Genomic DNA, 20,568 nt, shown 5'->3' with positions numbered 1-20,568 from the left:
AATTCATGTGGAACCCAATGTGACATCTTTTGAATCATTCCCATGGCTTTCAAGCGTTTGGAGACTGTTGTTTGATCAACGCCTAATGCTGCTGCAAGTTGTTCCTGCGTTTGACACGAATCCCGCTCGAGCAATGCTGTCAATTCTTCGTCTTGAAATTTTTTTGGCTGTCCAGCTCGCTCTTGGTCTGCCAAGCCGAAATCACCACTTCTAAACCGTGCAAACCACTTCTGACACGTTCGCTCAGCTAGAGCATGGTCACCATACACTTCCACCAAAATACGATGACTTTCAGTCGCACTTTTCTGCATGTTAAAGTAATGCAGCAGGACACCCCGCAAAAACACTTTATCAGGCACAAATTGCGCCATGTTCACTTAACTACAAACTGGTGTTGTTGACGCTTTAATCCACTGCCCTATACTACGAACGATACGCGATGACAGGGGTTTGCAACACATGTGTGGATACACAGAACTGTGGGACGCTCCGTTCGTTGCGCCATCTCTTGTCCACCCGCACGAATTAATTCCTAGACCAAATAATAATAATAATAATAATAATAATAATAATAATAATAATAATAATAATAATAATAATAATAATAATAATAATAATAATAATAATATCAGACAATTTACTTTTTATTGTTTAATACTCTCATTAAGTGAAAAAAAATTAAGTATTAGTAGAACGTTTAAAAATGGTGGGTATATATGACCTCATTTCGTATAACGAGTAATTGGCTGTTCAGCAAATAAAAATTACCTTGATTGCTTCTAAGAGAAGGCCACCAACCATTTTTGAAACCCCTGATGTCAAGTAAAATACAGTACGTAGTTTACATAAAAAACTGGAATTTTATAATTAATAATTTTACTGAAACACAAAAAACTAATAAAAGATACAGGCCAGCGCACTAAACTTTCTCGCTCCAATTTCTTACACTATGTCACGTTATGCTGCAGTTATAACTGAAACATTTATTAGTATTTTACGAAGAAAATTTTACGGGGTTTTCGAAAACTTCTCTGATGAAAATTCATTCCCTAAAATACGCTATTCCTTGTGAATATTCTCATAATAAGTAATATCCGCAACAATGAAAAAAAAAAAGATTAAAAAAGAAACTTATCCCCAATAGATTATTTCATAAGAAATGACATATTTATTGTGAAGAACAAAATCGCCTGAGTCGCTCTTGAGAAAATTACTCGAGAAAACCTCAGCCCCAAAAGTAAACTACCCCTTGTGGCGAGAATAAATTATTTATACCATATTGTCAAGGTTAGTAATGAAATATTTACAGAGGTTGTTCAGTCTACATTTGGCCAATTTCGACTTACCTAAAAATTTACAAGAATCCATGGCGCCAGGTCCGTAAGTGCTCGATGTGCTTCCCTTGGTTCCTAACAATAGCCCGACAGCGTAATTTTTACTGTAATAGGCTTCTCTGAAGAACTGGGAGGGGAATCTTGTCCCATTAGCTTTGCACAGCTTTCCAAAGTCTTTCCACAGTTGTCACACGCCGTTTTCCCAAAGCCCGCTTCAGCAATCCAAATCCACAATAGTCCATAGGACTTGCATCTGGAGATTTATCAGGTACCTCATTGAAAGGTATCACCTGTATACCACTTGCCTCCTCCATCTCCCTGTAGAATGCGAGGGACGATCGTGAGGTATGTGATGAGGCCTTGTCCATGTGAATGCGCACCAGATTGGCGTCATTTCCGTGCATTGTTGGAATCTCATGCACGTAGATCGGCCGCATGATCTGCTCCTGAAAATACTGTGAATTTATTTTGCAGTTCTTCGCCACCCTACGAATTTTCAGTTTACCTCGGGAACAGTAGCCAGTAACGACCATGAACCCTTTTGGGAAGGATTCTTTACAGACACCGACCCACCTTCTGAAGTTCTTGGCGCTTTTCTCTCGGTACATGATGACTCTCGGTTTGCCGCAGTCGGAAAGGTAAATCCATGCTTTATCGAGCGTTACGACGTACATCCACCTTTGTTTTGCCAGATACCGTTCGTACAGCTTCCGGGTGTTACACTTTCGTTCCTTTTGGTGGGCATCCATGAGAAGATAGCGGCGAGCTTTCATGACTTTTTCCATCTTGAGTTGATGGTATAACGTCCGGCTTACAGTCCCCAAAGACACGTCAAGACACATTTGTGTTGGCGGATTTTCTTGAATTGCCATTTTGCGAAGTTTCCTCTGCATGGTGGAGGTGGCCTTTGTGCATTCCCGCTTCCTAGGCAACTTCGTTGGTGATCCAAATGGTGGAGCTTCATTGCCCTTGTACTTTTAATAACATTTTTTATTCCACTTAAACTGATGTTGCAACCATTTTTCTTGCACTGTTTTCTAATGACAGAAACACTAAAGTGGGCGTCATAAAGAGCCGCAACATAGCCTTCTTAAAACCGGCTTAGTTTGGGCGGCATTTTGGTCACAGAGCGGAGACCCACACACCTGGAAACAAATTTAACACAACACTCACAACAATGGTCCTGTTTTGTGCGTTATTGTCGTCCGCGCGGAAAAACAACTCCGTTCCCAGGAAGCCACTGTACAACACTGCAGGACGCCACGAGCCAGGTCGAGTGAGTCCATTCTGCCCGGGAGGGGGAAGGAACGAAATCGGCCAAACGTAGGCTGAACAACCCCTATATTTATGTAATATGGACAAAATTGCCTCAGTTGCAGTGGTCGAAGTGAGACGGTATGCGGTAGTATGCCATACCGTCTCTTGATTTTTCAATGATGAAGACATACCACCTCTGGTTTTTCAATGATCAAGACATACCGTCACTGGAAAGTGGCTGCTAATATGCCTTTAATAAATCAATTTTTATACATAGTAACCGATGAATTGCTTTGCACTCAAAGATTTTATTTCTTATATAGAAATAATTTCTGAGTTAGCAACACCAACACTTTTGTTATATTTTTCCTATCTTTTGTTTTTGAAAAAAAGAGTTGTCTACAAAGAAGTTCAATCCTTGCTCTTACGCAAAAACTCGTGTTGGTAGTGTTAGTTGCAAATAAGGGTCAGATGGCAGAAAGAAATCACTCATGGGTCCAATCCAAACAAAAGGCAATGGGAGACCCGGGTTCGATTCCCAGCCGGAGCTCATGTGGTTCGGATTCCACGTTAATCAGTAGGCCTTGTCTCATATAGCCTTGCTTCTGAAAGGAACATTAAACTCAAAATCAGCTCAAGCAAACAAAGGCAGTGTATGAAGCGACTCGTTTAAACTGTAATCGGAAAGGATTGTTCAGAGTTCGCCGGTACTTCTTTTGTCTATAATGGTAAAGAATACATAACTGAATTCGGTATTTACGAGAAAAATGGTAGTTTATGCAATCAAAAAAATCTGTTATTTTGCTTAAGTGTTCGGTTATTATTTGGTGTGTCAAAAATATTAAATTGATGGAGCTTATGTACATGTACTTTCACTAAAATGTATTTTTGTGTCTATTTCATACTTGGATAACAACCTTCCAGGATCTGGAATACCTCAGTCGAGTGAGGAATCCAGAATGTTTATCCGCGGGAAATTGTTTAAAAATTGTTAATGAAAAAAAAAAAATCCATTTTAGAGCATTTTCGTGTATAATTCTTTATAGTACAACATATGGAGATATTTTATTATTATTATTCGCAGAAAGTTATAGGCGGGGGCAAAGTTTATCCATACCCCACGCATAATTACAAAAAGTTCTCCCATGGTTTTGATTCATAATGGAAATAAAAATGCAATTTTTTAGGCAACATACCATCATTGCATTTCAATATTTAGATAGCCGGTATGTCGAGTCAAAATAGTAATAAAACATACTGCCTCTGCTCCTTTTTCCACTTCGAACACTGCTTCGTTTTTGAGATTATCGACCGGAAAAAACTCACCCTCAAGAATAAAATATCCCTTGAGAATTTTTTCAGGATAAATGATTTAATTATATTATCAGGTTACTAACGAAATATTTATGAAATATGAACAAAATTGCTTCAGTCCTTTCAAAAAACTGACCGATAAAAACTTATCCCAAAGAATAAAGTATCCCTTGTGATTATTTTCAAAACAAATGAGTTACGAACAAGTCACTAATGATTTATTTATTAGTGAAATTTGAACAAAACACCTGTAGTTCGTTTTGAGAAAATTGTCTGAAGAACACCTAATCCTAAGAACAAACTACCCCTTTTGAATATTTTCAGAATAAATGAGTTATGTCATATTGTCAAGTTACTAATGAAATATTTATTTATGAGATATGAAAAACCTGAATCATGTTTTGAGAAAATCGCTCAAAAAGAACTTACCGCGAAGAGGAAATTACCCCTTTTTGACTATTCTCAAAGAAATATACAACAGTATAGGGTTGTTAACGAGATACTGACGTATGAAATTTCAACAATGTGATTAGAGCCGTTTTCGAGAAAATCGCAATTTCCAATTTTCACCTTCCACGCTTAATTTTGGGAGTACGAAAAAAATTCGAAAAACGCACCCAGAAAATCTTATAAACACTGTAAATTTAAAATTTGGTGCGGATACGTTGAACGATACAGCCTCTAGGCGAGTGAATACATGTACATCGGAACGAACGAATAGGCAGACAGACTTCGAAAAATCACTTTTTCAGTATGTAAGGGCAATGTATGAAACATGTTAATCTGTTAAATCTCGAATTCAATTTTTTATTATGATCATCGTACTTTCTTTTCTCTTATCGTTGCTCGAAAATAAATATAAAATGTACAAAGAAGAAAGGAAAACAAAAACCTGAAGAACTTAGCAACTCTACGTTGTTCCATCATCAAGCTCACTTAAGCTTCTAACCCACATATGCACCTTGATGGCTTCGCTGCGTAGGGAACGCCAGCTAGCCGTCGTTGTCCTTCATACTACACTCTTCTTACTTTTTTCACGTTTGACTACTCATATATTTGGTGTTTCCAGTCGAAATATCATGTTTTTGTTAATGGATTTTTTTTTTTTTTCAAATATTGGGAGCAATCGATGTTATTTTCATTTCATATCCAGTCCTCACACTGGTCCCAGACATTACAGATGTGCTGACGCTCTCAATATATTGCTAAATCATACTTAACTTGTAATGATTCTAAACAAAAAGTAACATAAATGATAAGTTAAAGAATTCCATACCTTACTTTGAAACGGTTCTATTACGCAGTGTTCAATAAGAAATGCATAGTCGATGACCTCACATCGAGGTGATCCATTCAATTCAATCAACTGAGAATTTTCCCAAAGACAGAAGAGTACATTCAGATTGTCAAATGTTATTGTCATAAAAGGCTGAGTGTCTGGCATTAAGCAATCAAGTACAAATATGTCTAGCGGTTTTGGAAGACCTGTAACAGAGACAAATTTTAGTGTCATAAATAAAGTAAGTAAAATTTCTGGACATGTAAAGATGTGTAAGCGTTAACACAGTGATTTCAAGACGTACATTCAACAACAATAAAAGTCACATTGTATAAATAAATATTTACAATTTTATATTAACGAGTGCATTTTAACGCATTCATTTATATAAGAGAGCAAATATTGTTACCTGTATAGTATGCCGTCGACAAAAATGTAGAAAAGAAATAGGGCGGCTACTATTCGTACACATTAAAGAGTTCTATGCAAAGTTTATCGATTTTCAGAAGAGGGAAGGCGCACCAATCTACTTAATTTTCACTTAAAGCAATGAAGTCTTTTATCCCGCAAACATGAATATTGCAATATCCCTTTATATTGGAAGCATCTCGTATTAATAAAAAAGACCACGAGCTTCGGCACAAGCACCAGCAAGCAGGGTGGGATGCTAACACCACCGACGGAACATGAAGAGATATGAAGAAGACTTTAACCTCGAGGAACTCGTAGAGACTTACACAAATCACTCGTGTGCCATTTGTTCTACCGAATAATACATGTTGATCGGGTCGGTTTTAATCAGGACGTTATTCGGTGCTACTCGTATTGGACAGTTATCTTCCTATCAGAAGCTTTTTTAGTAACAGAAACCGGTCTCTGAAATTCATCCGGAACATCTTCCTTTTATTTTTTTTTAAATTTTTTTTAACTGTGGTTAGTAAAGTTAATTTATTGGTCGGATATTTTTTTATGCCTTTAACAAAAAACGGACAAAAATACTTGGTTGGGCGAAAACAGAGATACGGCAGAGGTAGAACCCAAGATTATCTTTAATATGCCGCACTTAACAAAACATTCTGGCTACATAACTGAGGACTCCGACTGTTTTTCCATGTTATTCGAAATCTGTTTACGTTACAATCATGGATTGCCGAAAAGAAGGAAGAGGTATTACCTATATATCTCCAGGAGGGAGCTTAAGTTTGGTACTCCAATTAAAAAAAAAAAATCAAAACCAATTACGAACGGCTTAATACGAACAATTAAAGGAAAAATTAATTTAATTAACTAGGCCAAACTTCCAGCATACAATGTCGAAATTCAGTTATTCCAGATTCAACAAGTGGAGAACGAGTGGATTGACGACTTATGCGGAAGCCACTGAAGAACAAAAAAAAAATCACTTTGTCACTGGGTCTTCAGCGAAATTACTTGTAAAAAATTAGCCTGGAAACATTCCAAACAGTCCAAACCCTACAAACTTATCTTCAGTCTTTAGAGGCTGAGAAAGACTAACGAGAAAATAACATTATGTAGAGCTACCGCAAGCTATATATTCTTTTACGGAAAATCTTCCCAAACACCATCGCAACTTCTAAACGAAACTAGTAATTTCATGGCCATCCTTTCGTAACCGCATCAACCTATTACTCCCATGCAACAGTCTACTTCTTCTGTGCAAGCACTTTATATTACGTCGGATTTATCTTTTCAGTTGTCACAACCTATACTTTCTGCACCGGCGATGCAGAATATTCCCCTTCCTCAGTCAATTTCCGGTTTACAATATCAAGCATTAACCTGTAGTACAACATTCTCGCCTCCTCTCAACAAATTAATAATCTTTGTGATATTACTAATCAGATGGCCGAACTTCCTTTGATAGTCGCAAAAAACGCAATGCGATACCTGCAGAACGGACGTTATAGGACGATCAGAAACTAGGGTAGAAATGCGAGTAATTTAAGAAATAATAACAACGCTAAAAAATAGTAATAAATATAGAAACAGCAAGCATGGCGGCAATAAGCGCGCAATTTACTTTAAGAAAGGACATAGTCTCTCATAATGCTGTAAAAATCAGCAACAAGGAGAAAAAAAAAGTAATAATGCCACCCCCAAAATCTAACCTTGGTGGGTCACCCTTGATAAACAACCGGGGAATGAACACCAATCCACCGATAGCCAAACCAATCTACTGGGATCTCCCAACTCGGCTAGCGGCAGAAAAGAATATACCGATTTGACGTCATCAAACAACAAACTATTACTTAATTTAAAGGACAACTGAAACACATTGTCTGTTATCATCGATCAGGATCCTCTGTTTCGCTCTGGAGTAGGAAACACTTGCCTTCCAAGTGGAAATTAATCCTATTTAAAACAAGTGTAGGAATTTCTAACAAATTATTAAATTAAGGCATATTACTTTCATTAAATTTAGAATTAGAGATACTACTTTTTCACTTCAGGATTATTGATTCAGCATACATGAATCCTATTTTCGGTCAGCATCTGTTATCGCGGTTACAAACGAAAATAGATTTGGGAAATAATATAATTTCACTATACTATACAAGAATTCTCGTAAAGGAAGATTACCAACGAAGTAGAAAAGAGTGCTGAATTACCACGATACATTACTTGTTTGCTATGTCAACACGAAAAAGTCCACTTTATCACAGATCGAAAAATAACCATACCATTAACATCACATTTCTTGTTTCCTCTAAAGATGAGGAAGAAGACAAAAAGATGACTCAGCATTCAACTATGTGTATATAATAATCGCTTCGTTTTAGAAGCAATGCTATGTCCCTGTTCAAGACCTCACACTTCTTATTTCAAGTCCAAATTCATATCCTGTTGTTTTAAAGAAACACACCAGTGGTGCCTCTCGAACCATATCCCGAAAATGTTATTCTTCACACTAATTAACATGAAACAAAGGAAAATAAAAGTACATATAGGACAGAAAAAGAAGTTGAGGAAAGACTAAAATACAGCAAACTTTTCAATATCGATTATTTTGACACTAACCGAAATTTGAGCCCATTTGAGAAAACACCACCCATAATAAAGATCGATAAATTCTTAAATTGGACAGACCATATTAATAGAGTATGCAAGAGAGCTTACGGCTTCCTTCATTCTCTTCAACGTTTAAAAAATCTTCTTCCGGAATCCATTAAAGCGTCCCTGGTTCAATCATTGGTAATCTCTCATTTAGATTATTGTGATGCAGCATATGTTGATTTAACCGAAGATCTGGCAAAACGTTTACAGTGCATTCAGAATGCCTGCGTTCGCTTCATATTCAATAAAAAGCGCTTTGACCACATCTCCCATTGTTATCAGCAACTCTAACACTCGCCGTTCAAACGCACAAATCTAATTTCTTTTCCAAATCTTTCACACTATTTGCCACCAAAGCTTGGAATGACCCCCTGAAAGCATCAGAAACTCTGGTTCAGTGTTGACTTTTAAACGTTGGCTTAAAGAATATCTTTCTAATGAAGGTCTTCAGTAAACAAAAAAGTTGTTACACACGAAACTATTCCTTTCGTTACCATGCAGTCATTCGTTTGTTTTTCTTTCTTTCTTTCTCTCTCTCTCTCTCTCTCTCTCTTTCTATTTTTTACTATTTTCTTTTCTATTCCCTTCTGATACATGTGTATGAACGTATACATTATACACAATCACTTAAGTATGTGCATCATTTTATCTATACATAGTCAATCATAGGAATGTATTTTATATGTTATATATATTCAAGATTGATTTCTTTCTTTCTCCTTGTATAGTTTAACATGTGTTCAGCATTGTCGCTTGTTTATTTTAGGTTTTTTTTTTTTTTTTTTTTTTTTTTTTTTTTTTTTTTTTTTGTATGTAATAAGTTTTATTTTCACTTTTCATGTTTTATTTTCTGTATTGTTCTGTATGTCGGTAACTTTTTAACGTGCCTAAGTGTATATCCTTTTTATTCTCGTTGTAAAAAAAAAAACAAAAAACAAAAAACAAAAAAAAAAATGAGATTCGACTATAAAAGAAAAATGTAGATGGTTGAGTGGAAGAAAAGGTTATGCCTTAACTCCGCCATTTTAAATAAGAATTAAATAAATAAATAAACTTGCTTTATAAATATAGAGACGTCTTCGCTCATTCACCTGAAGACATCGAGTATTTTAGAGGATATGTACTTAAGATCAGAATAGATAAAGCTGCCGGCTTTCACGACAGGTTCCCCCAATTTCGCTAGGGATGAGAGTGTAAGTAAATAAACAAATACAACAACTGTTCCAGCCCTAATTCACTGAACCCAAGGAAGACTCATCTACTCTTCTCATCGTGGAAAAAAAGAATTCGAATGAATTTCGCATCATATTAAATTTGAAAAAGTGCAACGCTTATTGCATCCTAAGAGCAGAAAATACACCACGTTAGAAGTGAAAAACAATAGGGAATTGTACTATTTTTTTTACGCTGTACCATGTGCCACTCAATCAGCTCGCAAGCTCCTTCTCTTGCTACCAGGTTAATTTTAGACAGCCTACCTAAAAGAATAATATCTTTCGCCGATGATCTCGTAATTTGCTCATTTAATTTAAAAAACAACTTTCAGACTTGGAATTATTATTTCAGCGCCTTCGCAAACATGACTTTTGGGCATCTCCTAAAAAGGACACATCTACTTCACAAAGAATTGGATGCTTTAGGATTTCGTGTTTCTGGCGAACATATTAGTATTTCAGCAAAAACTGCAAATACAATTAGGAAGTTCAACGGCGTACTACTAAGAGGATTTTAAAAAGTTTTATTAGTTCGCTCTTATCTAAGAGCCTACATAAAATACTACCACAAAGACAGAGCCATTTCAGTTACTTTTCACGAACAATTCTACATTCAAATGGAAACTTCAACATGACCAACTCTTTAAGAAGCTGAAGATATTTTAGGTGCTCCATCTCTTCACCACTTTGATGACTGGAGATAAGTGCATACTCAGACACAAGTAATATACAAGTGGGAAGACTTCTGGCATGCTATGCACCACGATCTGGGACCGAAAAAGCGATCTCTCCTTGTACTAGAAGACTAACCAAGATTGAAAGACTACTATTTAGCAAAAGAAATTATTTGCTTTTATCCATGTGCTATGAAAATTCCGTTACACCCTGTTTGTTCTCTTTAAATTTTCAACCGGAAAAAGTTGGAAAATATACATGATACAAACTGTTCCTAGTAATTACCAATTTGAAGGTTGTTACTTAAAAAAATACCAACATCCTGCCGATATTATTAGCCGTTTGAACGTGAAGCCATACAAAAAGAAGAGGAGAAAGAAAACAACAATTACGAAGAAAGTGATGATTTTCATGTCTTTCGATCCAACGTTATTGCAGGACTCCATTCTTAAAATTGAACACAATTTCCCACGACCTAGTATGAAGGACATAGAAAATTCAGGACTGGTATACTTCATTTGCTGTGTATTCCCAAATAGAAAATTACTTACTTGTTATGTTTTATACAAACTATATAAACATCTTTCATAATAAAAGGTGAGGGAAAAAAACCTCACCGATACTCTACCGAATATTACAATATGTAGCAGCTCAAAAAATAATCCGGAGAAACTGACCTGGTAGATAAAGCAAATAGATGGGATTTGTGAAATACAACTCCACGACGCACTAACAGGTAACAATATTTACTCTTTTTATTAAACAAATATTATAAATTATGTTCATATCATAAATTTAAATATATTTCTTGTACTAATATGCTACAAAATATTTTGACACACTACACACCCGTATATAATACACCTCAAGCCTGATTAATCTAAGAAACTCGTAACGAGGCCACTGACCTTAAATATTTGTATAAAATTACATACGGCAACAATTAAGAAACTTGTTCTCAGCACTGTATATTTCGAAGTCGTTTCCAGACAAAACACGTCACGTTCAGGAAGCGTACATTATGGATTTTTCTATGCAAAGTTAAGCAAAGTTGAGCATTTCTAGCATAGTAGAACAATATCGGAACAATTGTTTTGTAATAGGAAGGTCACTAATGTTAAAATTAATGTAAAGCAGCTTCCCTCATAATGCACATCACCAACGAAATTATATGCTAATAGGGCGTCGGTGAACACAAGACATGTGTTATAAAGAAAATCTGGGATATGACAGCTTGTTATAATTTATAATCACAGCATGTTATGGCCAAACGATTACATGTCACCCAATCAACAGGGAGTCATGCAATCCATCACAAATTGAGGCTGCAAATTCTCTGCAAAGCCCACATGCATGTGTTAACACTACAATCGCGGAGAGAGAGAACAAGGGCAGGAGACTATACGAGCACCATCTAGCTGGAGAAATTTGTTATGTCAGTGGACAAAAGCATGATTCTCCCTAAGTGACTATGGAAAAATTTGAACCATCATTTACAGAGATTCGAGAAAAAAGACCTATGCAACATTATAAGTCAATACAACGATTTTATGGTTGTTACTGATTCTTGCTACAAGAGGAAGCTCAGGATTCGCTGCGGTCGAACAAAATGTCGAAATTAATGCTACTTAAGAACTTGTCCTATCCCCAATTTATACAGACGAAATACCAGCATTGTATTGCAGTGACAGCCACTGTACGGAACAGCATTAAAACAAAGTTTAAGTACCTTGGTCAAAGCATCGCTGATCTTCTACCGGTACATAGCAGTTGCAATTGGTATCCATGCTATTCTGTTCGAGGATACTGCCGTTAAGAATGCAGACGACAGTCAGGTGGATTATATGTTTTTGGTCTTTGGACCCTTTCATAACATAGGGTTCGCACGGTAAATGGCTTCTGGAAAACCTCCAAACAGGAGTAGGACAATGTATAAATATATATTCCTGATACAGCTACAACGAATTCTGCTCTAGTGGAAACTGCGATATCGTGCAATGTTCAATACGATAGCCATCACATCAAGCATGATCGATGGTAGCGGGGTGAAAGATCTTAGTGAACAACTTCATCTTGTTCTAAAGGAAACAGATTAGTCTGTATATTCTCTAATTTCAGAACTATGTAACTAAATCAATGAATTCATAGTTTATATAATATATTTTGGATCCATACCATGAACACAAATAAATGTTATGTAGTTACTCTAGTTTAACGTTTCGCGTTACATGAGAACTTCTATTACTAGTCTGAATGTTCTTGGAATGCATGGATAACCGGATTGGAAAACAGTAGTAGTAAGAGTAATATATTTCTCCTAATTTATTTGTCCTCGATTTTCCTACCCTTAAATTACAAGATGCATGATAAAATACGACTTGATAAAATGATAACATAACAGAAAACAGGATTATCCTGATTAAACCACCGTGATGATGTTTGTTCACCACAATGAGCACTTGATAGAGCCCGAATATGTGAACTTCTATACACGATTACTCTTATCAAAAGCCACTGGATCCTTAACAAAACGCCAAAGAATAATTTGGTAATATATACTTACTTTTTCCATCACAGGCAATGTGATTGTGCAGCACCACTTGCAGTGAAGAAATATTGATAGCAGCCTGTATTTTGGGCACAAGATGAGGTGAAAAGTATGAGTCGACTCTCATACATGCGGCTAAAGCACGAGCTGATACTGTTCCTTGAGGAAAATAACTATCTTCGCTACTGAAAACATAAAACATAGATACGAAAGTATTAGGGTTCATCCATAGTTGATTGCATTATAAATCAGCCCTGACAATTAACACAAATTGAAGACCTTTCAAAGTCGTGGAATATATTTGTTTATATCAAACTACAACTCTTAAAATACGGGCTTAACACCCAGGACCTTGAAACAGAGAGAGATTTCAAACTCCAAATAAATAATAAAAGGCGGAGGGTAAAACCGTTTATTTTTTTTTTCTCGTAAATTATCCACATGTAAAAAAGTACGAAACAATTGAACCAAATATGATTTTATTTCCTACCAACAAGAAGATTTTTCTATGTTATTTCTTTTGCTGTTGTATTTATATGCAAGAACGATAACCTAAATTTTACAAGCTTCATTTCTAATTGCCACAAAGAAATTTGCTAAAATCACAATGAAGTCTTATTTTGATCACAAGTTTGAAAAACTGCTCAAAGAGTTGCAGTACCCAGGCTGAACTTTTATTTATTTGCGTTTTAAGAAAGACTGAGATACAAGAGATATGAAGTCCATCTAATTTTTTTTTAATTTTTTATTTTATTTTATTTATTTATTTATTTTTTAACCATGTACAAGCAACGAAAACTGAAAATTTTGCGCGATTTCTGTCGCAATCTAACTTGCAATTTCAAAACAGAGAAGTCATTTGAAATATAAAGCTTTAAAAGGTCTGTGTTTGTTAGACCACCACGTGATCCATATGAAAAAGAACTTGTCATTAATATGGAAGTGACTAACGTCAACAGAAATGCTTGCTTATCTTAAATAGTAAATATAACATATTAATATAACGACTGTTACGCAAACCTTCCAGTTCTTAATGTTCATATTTGTTTTAAATAGCGTCTAGCTCCAAATTCAATGTTTACATTTTTGCAAACAGTAAAATTTTCACGTTTCGTCATAGTAATACTCAGTTAACTCTCATGAATCATCAATCAGCGCGCTTCACACATTCACGGCCAGCAGTTACACAAGGTATTTAAATGATCAGCCATCAGTTTTTAAATGCCTATGGCAGTCACTCCTAATTACAAGCCTCCTCAGTTTAAATTGATTTTACTTCTGTACTATAAATCAGAAAAATCTGAAATATTCTACATACCTTCAGATGATGATCTACTATGATTTGGTTTTAGTTGGATATGGTAAGCTATACATCAATTCAAATCCGATCAAGGTCGGATATGGGAATGAACGTGTCAAGTATGCTTAATTTCACTCGTCGAATTATGAGGTCTCATAACTATTCATTAAATAGGGCATTGATATAAGTGTTTGCAATTTCTGTAGAAAAGGTTGTTATTCAGTTGCTAGAATGCAAGTTTGCATGTCATAAAAGGGCCACGTACTGCATTTTTCAGATTTTACGCAGGTCATAATTTGGAAGCCTTACATGTTTCGAAAACTAAATTTGCTTTCCTGACTGCCTCGATACTCAACCTCTCTCGTTCACTCTTCCTAGAGCCCTATTTCAAATGTGTCCTCGGAAAATATGTGGAACATATTTCTACTCCAACCCGCCGCCCACTTACGGAGGAAACCTTCCCTTTGCTTGGGGAAACAAGTGAATGACCTCGGCTGTACTGCCAATTTGTCATTCAGTCATGTGGTCTTGGTGAGTGAAGATCGTAAGCTACTTAGAAAGACTAACAAGACAGTGCACAGTGAAGTCCGTGAAATAATTTAATGTGGCAATCTTGTCCGCATCCAACTACTGAAGGCTCTCGGTCACAGCAACTTGTCCCTCCTCTGTCGAGGGGGGTTCGGAAAACATACATTGATTGTAAAGCCAGCATGGGCACACTTGAAATAGAAAAGCTGAAGCATATTTCTTTTCCCCAAGTTTCCAATTTGTAGGAACTTTGAAAGCACACTAACACTCATTCTTTTTCATATTACTTACTCTTCACTTGTTTGGACAAACAATCTCACTCGCCAAGTGGATGCTACAGCAACATGTTGTACGTCAGACAATTGCGGAAGACTAAGTCTGCAGAGCTGTGATTCCGATAGTTTGAATTGACAATAAGTTTGGTACTGGGATCGGCATTCACTCCAATATTGAAGAACACATGTAACCTTAAATGAAAATTTAAATACAAATAACATTTCATAAAAGAATCAGGAAGATCCGAACTGAACTATTTTATCACAAACTACTTTAAACGAATTATTAGCGAGACACATGCCAATTGATTGTTGAGCCATTACATATCAAATCAACAGAATCTGGAAACAAACCTATCTTACCTTGCCAGATTTTGATGAAATTTGGTGTAATTCTTGGTATCACTGCAAAATAAGAAACCTTGATATTTCAAGTTGATATGTAAACTGGTTTCGAAATTACGGACTCCCCAAAGTTCTCAAAATTTACAAAAAAATTGCATGAGTGACATTTGTTCAATTGAGATTTGCGGCTGACTAAAGGACCTCTTAGGACTTTGGCTAAGGCATCATTTTAAAGCATCTCCGAAGTTCTATATTGGGATCATTTGTTACAACCGCTTTAATTTTCTTTTTTTGGTAAAATGGATGGAAATAATAATTTTGTGGTGCAGGACGAGACACTATCAATGGACTAGTGAGCAAGTCACTGTTCATACATTTATAGTCAGTGACGACGCCAGAGGTGGCAAGGGGGCAACACTTCCTAGTGACTACGTCTACCTCCACACATGTGTTATTATAATGTACGTCAAATAATATAAAATTATACGTGTTTTCGGTATACAAAAGAATAGTCGCCCCTAAAATATTTTCTTTGCCTCTCCCCAAAGTTGATGTTGTCACTAAACAAAAACTGAGCATGTCAGCTATGTTTTAATTTTGAAATGTCTCGAACCCAACACTACGATTGTATACTGCTTCCAGCAGAACCTTATTGTGTCCTTGAGAAACCAGTTTAGACATAAAAAAACACCTACTGTTCTAATAGTCCTAGTATTCAGTGCAAGAACAAAAATTACTTTTTAAACTTATATTTACATAAAATTGATTTTGGAACAGAGGCTGAATGACATTTTGCTCCAACAGCTCATGGAAAGGGGCGCTTGCAATTGAGTTGGTGGCACAGTCAAGAGGTTGACCGTCCTAGCAAATCTGCAGCATCCATATAATAATACAATTCTTCACTCTTTCAGCTTTTTCATTGGGCCAAAAACTTTATTGGAAAGAACTTTACATTTGTCAGTCAATAAGAGTTCACCGAGTCAGCAATATCCTACAAGATCGCTTTACCAAAGCTTTAACAATTCCTGGGACACAAAAATTTCACGCATTTATTCCTTCAGTCTCAAATACTCCCGAACTTTTTATCAAGGTATTTTCGTATTGCAAGAGTGCATTGGAACAGACACCTACCAAATTCGACGACAAGCTGGCAGTTACAAGTATAAATGGATATATAACTGCATTCTATAACAACAGTGGTGACTGGCATATGTTTTGGTGAAATGAAAGAAAGCACGTTTCTCTATTCAGCTGGCACACCTCCACCTTTCCCATACACTAGGAAGTTAGATGTTCTCTGGATTCTTGCAGTGTGACAGCCGTAAAAGCCTTTGAAATTCACTCTAAACTAACAAGGGCAAGTACCTAGATGACACACGCTGATTTAATGAAACCTATACAATGGACATCAGAGACAAAATTAAGAGACCAGTATTGTGTTATATCGGCAACCGTGGGGTTGAAGGGGCCAAAGTGTAGAGGGAAAGGAAGACAGTACTTACGTTAATTACGTCTAATATGAATATTGCAAGATGTATACTTTTGGCATAGCTGAAGAGATTAATGTATACATGCGTGTTATCAAAAATGTGTGGCACAAGAGATTTGACCATAATATGTGTTTGGTTAGCAACTGATAAAGTGTCAATAACTGCTAGATCGCAAAATTCACTATACACCATTATATAAATAGATTTGACAATAGTCTCCATAATTTAAAAATCCATTCCTCTTGATCAGAAATGAACACCTGCAAATTAAACTGTAGCGATCACTTGAAACAATAAATGAAATGTGGTGTTACAATGATGTTTGTTATCTTCAAACACATATGAATTGCGTAATGTTTCAAGTAGTATATTTGACCAGTGATTCGACACCAAGGGCAAACATATATTTGCATCAGGGTTGGCTGGTTTAAACCAAGGTGGTTTAAACCAAACAAAAAAGAACGAAAAATGCTTTAAATCGTGTGAACTTCATGGTGACGTTTTCACATATCAAACCATCCGCATTACGTTTATCTACTTTTCACCTTTTAATCAAGGGGTCCCGTGTTCAATTCTCGGTCGAACCACAACCCATCTTTCAAGTGTAAACCAAGTAGCGATTCGAGGTGTCCCTCTAAGCGAGTCTTCTCCGTGATAACCTTGGTATTTCATAAGGATGTTAAGCCTAAACATACAAAATGAAACCAAATTATATATTTCTACTTGAGTGAATGCCTGTTTTATAAAGAAGCCAAGGTTACTTAAATATATTAATAGAAATTCGCAACATTTATCAACTGCCTACGTAGCTTCCAACATCAGCTTGGATTTGACTTGGTTTTTATTTTATTGAATGATATCTACATACCAAGTCTGTAATTTAATACCTCAGTTTTAGCGTAGTGATTATGATACGTTGACCTTAAAATTTTACATACAAATACATTTAAAGTAATAACAGGATTTTCCCAATGGCTAAGGCGGGATTTTCCCGATTTGTATATAATTCTGTATAATGTTTTTACTTTGTAACTGTTTATCTTTTTGTCCTTCTGAAATGACTCTTGACAACTATATTAACAAGTAGGCCTATGTAAAGATCAGTACAATGTATTTTCATCAGGAGTCCTTCGTGAGTGAGACGGCAATCGCATTTGTGACCAATTAGTTTCGGTTTCGTGTCCAAATGGACAATTTCTCTTGGATGTAAGCCGAGAAACGGTTTGGATTCCGCTTTAAGCTTATGTGACCCCTTCCAGCATAACCTTATTGTTGCATAGGAATACCAAGGCAAAACAAGCTAATCTCTGTCCATATCTAATATAAATTATATATGGAGTAAATTATTTAAACCAAAAAAACCGGGTTTAAACCAAAAAAACTATTTTTTTTTTTTTTGTTTTTTCAATAAAAACCATGGTTTTTGCCAACCCTGATTTGCATGTCCTTACATTCAATATAAATTCGGACCCGGCCTACAATACACACAGTTAAGCTGCATTGGGCCAATTACACACATTGGTAACATGCGCATCAATCCAGCTAACGTTAAAGGATAATACAGACGTATTTTCCCAGTATCATGGATCTGTGGGAAATCGGTATCACAAGCGATGGAATCTCAAGCGCCTATAACATACAGGACATGATAGCCGCAGGTATGAAAGGGTATCTGCCAATGTTTGAAGAAGTCACCATAGTTCATTTGGATGAGGCTAATGATAACCAGGAACCCTACGCTATTCAAAACTCTGGAGAACTTTATGAACAAGAGTATGAATATGACAATGGAATGGATACCGGGATCTGTGGTAAAGGGAGGTAACCAGTGACTTTGGCATACAAACGAAGGGCTGTTAACTACTGAAAAAATAAAAGACGTAAGTTAATGTTGTTGAGCAACATCATGACAAAGTACAAGAGGGTTAAGTCGAGAAGTCAGTTGTATTGTTGGAGAAACAAGTTGCTTCTGGTGGCACACACACAGATGAACTGCGTGATGTGTCGCGTTTGCTTCAATCTTTCAAAATTTCCCTTGCCGTAAATATCCAGATTCATGACGCTGACCTACAACGTTGGACTTCAAACGTTCACTGCATCCAAAAAGTGGTTACTGACATTTAAACGTACCCACAACATTGTTTCATACAAGGCGATAAACTTAATTACAACGGCGCGTTTGGAATAAAGCACAAACAAAAAAATAATTGCAAACTTCATTCGAGTAATGCAGGGAAACATTGCTATTGTTGGAGCAAAATATGTCTATAATTCGGATCAGTGTATATTTGAACTGGAGATGCACAGCGGTTGAACTTCAGCCATCCGTGGGTCAAAATAAATTCGATTGTGGTGGCGATTGTGGTGCAATCAGTAAGTTCTACAACACAGTTACACACTTCAACCAATTGTTTCTGCAATCGTTAAATTACTTTCGCCCTTACTGATTGTTTTTCAGGAACTTAGGCCCACGAATGAAAGAACATTGTTCTGTCTTGCAAACGTATTTTGCTGCATCACGTTCAGAAAAGCTTATCAAGGAACAGAATATGTATTTCCCTAACACGAACAATATGTATTTCCCTATTGCGCTCTTGGCAGATTCTTGAAAGAGCCATTGCAAGAGGGATGTGCAAGAACTCACCCAGAGGGAATAACCATGACAATGCTGACGATATCAAAAGGACTCACGGGTAAGTTACAATCTTTGGATGTGTACAATCTTTGTGAGAACAATTTGTACATAGATTTTCAGACATTGTGATGTTGGAGGGATCCGATATTAAATTGCATGTGCGTATTGACATTATTAAATTATAGTCACTTGTGCACAATCAATTTTCTTTTCCACGATTTCAAAGTTTATTTCAAATATGGATGGTATAAATCAGAACACGTTAAACACGAACCACCACCATTTGAAACGCCTGTTAAATTTTGTTTCAACAAAAACGAAAAAGTAACCTGTAACATGGGTAATGAAGTTGCAGTCATAAGATGTGATTGGTACTTAGCGTTGATATTTTTTCCACGAGTAACATTATTGCGACTTCATCCAATAAATCAAGGATAATGTTCAGGAAATGTGGAATTATTTTAACTTGAAGTTGAAGGGAACTTTTTAATATAGCATTATATTAATATTAACCTACGTTATAGAAAATGTGTCTGATGAAAGGATAAATTGCCGAAATTGTAACACAAGTTTTTTTAATATGTAGCTAATTTTTTGATCAAATACTGTTATTTGTTTTAAGTTCTTTCGCTATAAGAACATAGATATAAAAAGAAGTACTACTTATCTTAAAATAAAAAATGATTCGTAATTCTGTTGTAGAGTTTTTAAATTAGAACTTCAATCACAAATGTCTTAAAATTAGTTATTTAATCAACTGTTCCATTACTCTCTACACAATCTGTAAAGTAGCTACGCCTGAAATTTTCATTGGAATCATTAACGAACAACAACAATGGGAAAAGAAATGGAAGTAAGACAGAGAGGGTCTGGTCCATATTTAAATATACCATCGCAGCATTCTTTGGAGGAGGTAAGGAAAAACACTAAAAAGTTTCTGCCAAAACGATCGGTGACTAGAAACGAATCCGAAATTTTCAATTGAAAAAGACACTTTGCACTAGTCAATATCCGATCTACAGTTCGCAATTTCTGTAATAAATCATCCAAATTTAAACTCTGTTTCTCCCCTGTTCACAAATACATTTTTAGAATATTTTGGCACTATTTGTTTGTTTGAAAACGGCCGTGAGTTTATTTAGTAACATAGTTCCACATACAGTTTCAAAGCTATTTTTCACTTAACGATGAAATACGGAAAGGAAGTACGGAGGTCAGCCAAGTTTTTAAATGTATCATTCCAGCAGCTTTCGGAGCTGAAAAACAAACTGATCTCCCTATTTGCCTTCGGCTTAGGAA

At 36.0% G+C, this 20,568-nt stretch overlaps 1 protein-coding gene across 5 annotated transcripts in view; it reads right to left on the bottom strand.

Annotated features, from left to right (window-relative positions):
- The window catches only part of Vps13B (vacuolar protein sorting 13B), a 218,443-nt gene that overhangs the window by 68,634 nt on the left and 129,241 nt on the right, over positions 1-20,568 (bottom strand). For 4 of the 5 annotated variants that reach the window (XM_081734267.1, XM_081734265.1, XM_081734268.1 and 1 more), the window contains exons 30-32: positions 14,816-14,991; positions 12,712-12,881; positions 5,182-5,390 (exon numbers count right to left, since the gene is read on the bottom strand). In XM_081734267.1, coding sequence (XP_081590393.1) covers positions 5,182-5,390; positions 12,712-12,881; positions 14,816-14,991 — 555 coding nt within the window. The remainder of the gene's footprint in view (positions 1-5,181; positions 5,391-12,711; positions 12,882-14,815; positions 14,992-20,568) is intronic. The other variant, XM_081734269.1, reaches the window with a different exon arrangement.

The sequence above is a fragment of the Thermobia domestica genome, chromosome 12 (genome assembly GCF_964235325.1).
Source record: "Thermobia domestica chromosome 12, izTheDome1.hap1.1, whole genome shotgun sequence".
Classification (NCBI taxonomy): Eukaryota; Metazoa; Arthropoda; class Insecta; order Zygentoma; family Lepismatidae; genus Thermobia; species Thermobia domestica.
This window is presented reverse-complemented; position numbering and strand designations above follow the sequence as displayed.